General features: G+C 36.3%; 1 protein-coding gene across 1 annotated transcript; it reads left to right on the forward strand.

Annotated features, from left to right (window-relative positions):
- LOC108681682 (monocarboxylate transporter 6-like) lies at positions 1-3186 on the forward strand. The gene is made up of 4 exons (XM_047883606.1): positions 1-216; positions 1394-1664; positions 1904-2202; positions 3154-3186. The coding sequence occupies exons 1-4, from the start codon at positions 1-3 to the stop codon at positions 3184-3186; spliced, it is 819 nt and encodes a 272-aa protein (XP_047739562.1).
- The last annotated feature ends 4941 nt before the right edge of the window (positions 3187-8127 follow it).

The following is an 8127-nucleotide window of genomic DNA, read 5'->3' on the forward strand; positions in this document are numbered from 1 at the left end:
ATGATTTATCCGGCATCTGAAATAGCTGCAAATAGTCCCGATTCCAAAATTTGCCACAAAAAACTGAGCAACAAAGCTTTCAAAACTCTTGTTTCATCTCGAGGGTACGGCACAAACGATAATGAAAACAAGCTCTGTAAGGGTTCTACGTGTCAGCAAAGTCTGCTTGATGGAAAATGGAGTTGGGTGGCCCTCATGATGGCTTTTTACATTCAAGTAAGTAATTTGACTGCCTCCGCTTCTATTTATGCTAGGAAACTTATATCATACGTTATTGTTGACTGAAAGAATCATTCAGATGTGCCTTATCTTGTGCAGAAGAACCCATCCGTGTTGGCTAAAGCGGACATGTTTTACATTTCTAGCAACTTCTGATCGATTCTAATTCAGCCAGCTCGGATAATGATATTGCTAGGTATTTATTTAACTCGAAACCAAAAAACATTTGCATCTAAAAACTCTGACAACTAATAATTCTAATGAATATTTTACGCGCTATGCTGTGAATTGTTATTTCACAAGATTAACTCGTTTATATCTTTCCTTCTTGGCTTAATTTTTTTCAGCTGAAATATATCGATAAATGTTTACAGTATAGCACTACATTATCAACTTTTTTTGTGAAAACCTTCCATGCAAAATGATAGTGAATGATGTACGTTGGGAAGAAATCAGCTGATTGAATCTGATTTTTCCGTTATCTGATATATGGGGCTGCAACGAGCCGGAAATTTCACAATTTGCAAAAAAATACTAAGGAACAAATCTACGAATGTTCTGTTTCAACTTGAGGTTTCGGTACAAAGAGTTAGCCTTCTAACTTTTGCTCCTGTATTAGTATATTGTATTAGTACCTTAGAACGATTGATTTTGATCTTAAGGCGAGCTTGAAACTGATAACAGAGCTTCAGGCATCAACGATTTTTGACGAGTTGAGTCTCGATTGATCAGTTTAATCTTAATCATAGTTTAATCTTTGTCGATTTTCATACTCACGACTCAACTAATACAATTTTTAAGATAATATCTTCTAATCTTACAATGATAGATGCCTCCATTACTTGTTTTTTTTTCGGAAATTGATTCGTTAACAAACTATTTGGGTTATAGTGCAACCTATATTTCCAGTTCTGCTACAACCTACTTTAGTGTCTGAATTACATTGATGAACGATAATTTATATATATGAAAGTCCGTTTTAAATAGCCATGCAAAGAATAAATGAACAGCTCCAAATTAAACAATTGTAGCTCAAATTTAAAGAGCTATTACTTGTCGATGGAGGCACTCAATTGAACTAACTTGTAGAAGTTGAATATCATGATACACATTATGAAGATGAATCTTCCGCGAAATTTCATAATATACTTATATTTTCATGTGCCATTTTCAGGTCTTTGTTGGCTTTTTGTCTTCATGCTTCGGCGTATTCTTCAGCGAAAAAATGGCTTCGTTCTCCGCCTCATCATCACTGAGCAGCGGCATTTTCACGTTGCACATTTTCTTCTTCGACCTCGGCTCGCTAATTTGCCCGGACATCGCCTCCAAGCTCGGCCACAGAAGCACGACCTTCGTCGCTCTCGTCACGGCCTTCTTCTCCTTCGTGCTGCTGGCGCTTTGTGACGGTCTGGGAGTCATCTTCGTTGCGTATGGCATAGTACTTGGTGAGACTTAAAATTTTCCCTTCAAATTTTCTGTAGATTCTAAAATGTTTAGCTTCTCAATTCATTTCATCACCCATGTACTAATAGGTTGAAATATGATAGCGTATATTGCAAGACCTATCACTACATTCTGAAGAACTCTACAATGCAGGTCAGATAAGTGGGTTAGTTCCACATCCGACTGACACATTAGTTATCCAACACCTAAAAGGCCTAATCTTTCTTTGGCTCCCCTTCAGCGCTGAGCGGAGGCTTTCTTTACAACGCTACCCTGCTGATGGTGCCGATGTACTTTGAGAAGTACAGACGACCTGCACTCTCTTGCATCTCTGTTGGCATGGGGGCCTCGGGCGTGATCTCCCCGCACCTCGTGCGATACCTCATAGACTTTTACGGTTACTCGGGAGGCTTGCTGCTCTACGGTGCCTGCTTCCTGCAGGCCTGCGTGCTCGTCGTCCTAGTGAGGCCAGCACGAATACGTCCTGAAAAAGTTCCTGATGACATCAATTACAAACACCAGAGTTTGGAAGAAATCNGGGTCAGGTCTTGCTTAAATCTACGGAATTTTCACTTACCACTAATAATGTCGACTAATATCTAATGCTGAAAGAATGATTCAAAAATGCTTTGTGTAGAGGTCAATGAAGAATAAATAGTTAAATTAACTTGTGTCGCGAAAATGTTAGAAAATGATGTCGCGCTAGAAAAAATCGCTCATTTTACGATCCTCATATGGTTTAAAATTTTTGTTCGTGATAAAAGTGATAATACATAGTTTACATAATATATCTTGCTGTCCGTTAATTGAAAATAATTAGCCAGATCACCATTCCAAATTTCAGACTTGTATCTTATTTAGGAGGAGAGTTATTGGTTGCCCTCATTGTTAAGAACCCTCATAGGGATTAACGCGCCTGGCGGCCGCTCCACGAGCCTCTTAAAAACAAATCCAAGAACGGTTCGGTTTCTTGCAGCTCCCTAAACGCCGTTAAAATATAATTGGTTTGCGTATCGCTGCCTGTTATGCAATGCAAAATATATTGATTTTTTTATCAAACGAATTATCGATTTTCATCGTTGCAGGAATGAGGAATTCTCTGTACGGATGTTTTACATATATATCGTAGGGCTCTTAGAGTAGTGTTCGATTGCAACGCGAGGAGCAAAGAAACTGCAGGAACTGTTACAAGAAATGTTTTGACAAAACAAGAATATGGCGTCACTTTATCATGCGACTTGATAATTCGCTCTGTGTGTGTGCATAATATTTTAAACAGAAAAATATTTCAAAGTCTGTGTAAAATTTCACAATATTGTGCATAAATTTGCCTAAACATTGTACAAAAAACTTTTCCTTTTTATCAATTCATTTTCCCTTTATAATTCGTACATTTATATAGATTTTATTCAAATGAGAAGCTATATTAGGTATGTGCGTCTGAATTTGTCTTGGACTGAATTCGAGGCTACCTAAATCTTCTCTTTTCAGCCAAGTAACGGTGAACCCAAGGACAGTAAGTAAGGCATTCTTGATACTCACTTTTTTGATATTCGAATTTCCATCGACGATTTACCGTGAGTTTGTAACTGTTCGGTTGATCATGCCAAATTTCTTTCATCAATTGAATTCAGTTGTTAAAAAAGTGAAACCAAAATTCCCCCAAAAAATGTAATAAGAAATAAATTTGTTAAAAATTCTAAGAAATGTTAATGTAACAGAATTATTGAAATTCCAATAAATATCTATCAAGTTAATAGTATATTCAATGGCGAATTTCTAAAATCTTGTATATCTCTGCTACTTTAGCCTTCTCTTACGGTACTTGAACTCTATAAGACCAATTTGCCAAGTATAATTTTTAAGTGATTAAATGGAAAATGTTTCGAATTACATCGAATCTCACTGGGATTCAGAATTACATAATTACCAAGTGTTTCCATCAACTCAAAAGTCAGCCCGACAAAAGTCACTTGAATTGACAGTGACTTTGTTCAAAGCTTTGTTTGTTCAGAGCACGCAATGACGGAATAAAATTACATTTATAAAAAAAATTCCGTGCTAGGTCGAGTCTGTCAATTGGAGCATCATATTTCCTTATTTCTACTCAAATTGTTTGATGAACTTACAGTTAGAAAATTAGCATACACACATCTACTGTAATCATTTTAAATAACATTTGAATTCCACCTTCCCACTCTTGGCAAAAACACCAATTAAGCATTTCAAAAAAGTAAGAATTTTTCATTTCACGGTAACTTGAGTCACTTTGATTCGAAATTTTCAACATAGACATGATTTGAAATAATTCAAATTAAAATAATTTATGTGAACTGAAGTTATATATGCGTTCACTGGCTGATTTACTGCCATACCTGCGACACTTGAAGTGCTCACAAGTCACGCGATTCAGAAAAAATGGGATATACAGGGTGCGCCAGAGAATCTTACTTATTTGAAAGGTCAATACAAAACAAAAGTACTTCAATTATTGTTTTACATTTTTTTATTTGAGAATACAGTATCCCAATTTTTTTTCATACAGTCTTGAAAATGACATCTCATAAATGACGGCCTCCATTGCGCATAAACTGATGAAGTCGCTTTGTTTTATATTTGTATCCACTCTATACAGCATATCAATCGGTATTTTGGCAATGACGTCGCGAATGTTGTTCTTGAGGTGTGCTATGGTCCGTGGTCGATCGAAATAAACCAGAAATTTCAAATATCCCCATAAAAAGAAATCGCATGGAGTCAAACCTGGAGAGCGTGGCGGCCATTGGAGATCGCCTCTGAGAGAGATGAGGCGGTCGGGGAAATGTTGNTCATCTTGTGTATGCTGCTTTGCTGCAAGATAAAATCTACACTCTTTCCAATTCTAAGTGTGCTTACAAATAAAATTCGTGTTGTTTTGTATCAACTACTGCTTTAATTTTGAATTCAACACCATTTCCAATGGTGATGCTGACAGTCTTATCTCCAGTACCAGTAGTCACTAAGTCTTTCTCGACAGCTGGGCGCGATTGCAATAATATTTTATCTCCTCCCCATCGTTATTTATGCACAAAATTAATATATTTGCTAACGATCCATTTAATTCCCATTTAATACGAAATTTTTATTCATCAACCCTATAGATTGGATCAGTGGCGGATGATTGAAGGACTTCATGCCCAAGTTCCTGAAGTCGACGCTAACTATAAATGGCTTGTTCATACACATGAAAACAAGATATTGCGCGGAATAAGCACACCATGCATAATATGAAGTAACGACGAATTGAATTGATTTGTGTTAGCCGAGACTCCTACTGAAGGACTGCTGGAATCAGAAAAAGTATGTCGATATTAAATTTCATGGTCGTCCCGTCGTCAATTAATTACGAATTCGTCCCATTAATTACGGGACGAACACGCATGTTATTATCGGGACTACGTACACTCACGGCAGAATCAGTGCTTTCCACCCGCCGGTCTGCCCATTATTGATGGACCGCTCGAGCCAGTACGTGAGAGATCCAAGGAAAGGCTTGGCTGTTCACATTATAATCGATATGAGATCTTCGGAAAATTTTGCACGTTTTTACACAGATCTTCTTTCTGGATTAGAAAACTGCTCATGGAAAAGTCTTTGTGACTATAAAAACTTCTCCACTTTACAATGAAATACAACAGAACTCATTCAGTCACTTGAGGATGCTATTTTTTATTTATGCTAGCTATTAAAAACTTGTTAAATAATCTAGTAAAATAAATACCAGATCTGAGTGGCCATAGAAGTTGTATTCGAAAAACTCGATATTCGACCGCTGTTGATTTCATCAATAGAAGGCCCATGGAAATGAGATGATATTGAGACACGCCGAAGACGTGTGTCTTCGGTAAGACCCAGTTGCTTTCCACGAAATGTCGCTACTGGAAAACAGGACCTCCTGGAAATTTGTTTTTGGATAACTAACCTGCATGAAGATTGGTTATTGGACAATTGAACTCATAAAAGTTCTTATTATTTTCTATGATGCCCATAACAGCCTCTCCGTCGGATATGCGAGGAATTTAATTTATATTCACTACCAATAAGTTCTTCATCTATCCTTTGATACATTCGGGAAACTGGACGGTAGGAATTTCTAATAAGCGAGCCTTTCTCCGGTGCATGTAGCGCCAGGATGAGAGGCTATTTCGAAATTTTCAAGTCAATCTGAACATCTGGCGACTCAATTGTATCGAAGTTGAAACCATTTTGGCATCGTATGTCTGAATTCTATGTTAAAAATATTATACTATTCATGGTGAGAATCTTGCTTACTTTTTTCCTACGCTTCCTGAAAAGAATCGCTTGGCTTAATCTCAGCAAACGTAGAACATGATTGCTTCAACAATTTACATTTAATCACTGGACTGTGTCTATTTTTTAAAATAAAGAGGTGTGCAGTAAAAAATTCTTATTACGTGTGAAAAAAGCTAGTTTTCAATAGGTATTTTAAAATAAACATTGCCTCGGAATGTATGAATGTACACAAATTTGCAGGGGCAACAGTCTCAGGTAGAGATTTGCAGCGATACGATACACTTACTTGTGTCCCTATATATCCGGAAACCTCTCACGATGCTGCGTTGTCTAAGCCAGCAATTGGCTAACCAATGCAACATGAAACTATTGTGCGGAGCTTTTGAAACGATACTTCACAATACAAAACAAATATTATATAGTAGACTTACATACGATGGCGGAACAAAACAAGGATAACACCTAACACTTGAAGAGCACAATGTTTGAACATGTTTTAAAGTAAACAATAAGAGCTTGACACAATATTAAGTTGAGCATCTCATGTCTTTAAAAGAGCTGAAAGGAGTTTTAACTGAAGAACTGGTTAAAATTACTTTGGAAATAATAATTCACAATTTGTAGAATCAATACCTAGGAGAATTGAGGCTGCAATTGCCGCGAAAGGTTGACCTACACCGGATTGTGGATTTTTAAGGAGTTTTCCTTATTTTTACGACCTTGGTCAAATTTTATAGAAATCATTCCAGCCACTGTGAAGGTTTAAAATTAACTAGGGTTTGCAAGACCTAGCACAGTTGTGAGAACTGACAAAAAAATGTACTTAAAGATACATATACAACAAAATTTTAGTATATTAATATATTGAAATAAATTTTACCTATAATTTTTAGATCGGTCGTAAAAGTTTATTTCCCGCTAGTTTTCGGTTCATAAATCGTTTATATCTCGTGGTAATAATTTTATATTATATATCTCGTTATGGCTAAGAAATGTTAATAAATTGTTCCATACAATTTATGTACCTAGTAAAAGTAATGGTAAACCTGAAGGACAAGAAGTACAAATGAATTTGAATGAATTATTTAAGTTATACATATATTGAACCGACTTTCAATAATCTCTCCTTGCCTCTCTAATGTCTACCCGTAGACCGTTTAATATTGTAAAATTTTCGCACATTACAGAAGCATTTTGGACATTTACTCGATGCGATTTTTTGTCAAAAATTCTTATAATCTAATTTAAAACTGTGCATGGAACTTGAATTGATCGATAAAAAAGCAGCATCTCATTGTTTTATGAACAAATTCTCCAAAGAAAGGGCCGCAGTATACATCGGAGCCACCCAAGCCGTTTGTCACAATTATTGTCTAACAACTGCGACAAAAGCGAGAATTTCTTCCCTTTTTAGCGGGAGTTTGCCGATGCGCTGCGACGTTTGTGCAATGTCTAGCGAACTCGCTGTCTCGTATACGTCGCCTTTGATCACTCTACCGCGATTAGGGATCACATGTTGAATATGAAACACATTCACCTTGTCTGAATTTATACCTTCAAAATATATTGAACCTCGTATGCACCATAATTTTTTTGCAACTGAACAAACGGAGGGAGATAGGAATTAATTTAATGAAACTATTTATATCTATGTACTTTATTTGTTATCCAGGATTTAGGTGAGTTTTGCTCACAAAAGATCACGATGTCAGTTCAAAATAGCTTATTTCGTTTTCGAGGAACACAAAAAAAAAGTTTAAAAAGTTTGCTCAGTAAGATCACGTGTGAGGAACGAAGAAAGGTTTCAGACTATAGTTAGTACATTTCCTGACTGATGAGATTCCCCGAAGTAATTTATCAATTGTTAAAATTAACGTCGTCCTATTTCATCTACTTCTTTGAAGCCTTAACATATCGGGCTACATGCATCCAAGCTGAAATTTTCTTATATTTTCTCAATAATAACAAATTTGAGAACATAGATTAGTTTAATTAATTAAGAGGTGGTCAGCATGGCCGAAGACAAGAATGCATTTTGTAGCATCGATGTTCACGATGCATGAATATATTGATTTTAAAAGTTTAGCTTTTAAAAGTCGTTAGGCTGCGTAACCTGTAAGCAGCTGGAAACGCACCAAATCATCCGATATTTTTAAAATGTGATTGTATTAA

This window comes from Hyalella azteca, unplaced genomic scaffold, assembly GCF_000764305.2.
Source record: "Hyalella azteca isolate HAZT.00-mixed unplaced genomic scaffold, Hazt_2.0.2 contig13331, whole genome shotgun sequence".
Lineage (NCBI taxonomy): Eukaryota > Metazoa > Arthropoda > Malacostraca > Amphipoda > Hyalellidae > Hyalella > Hyalella azteca.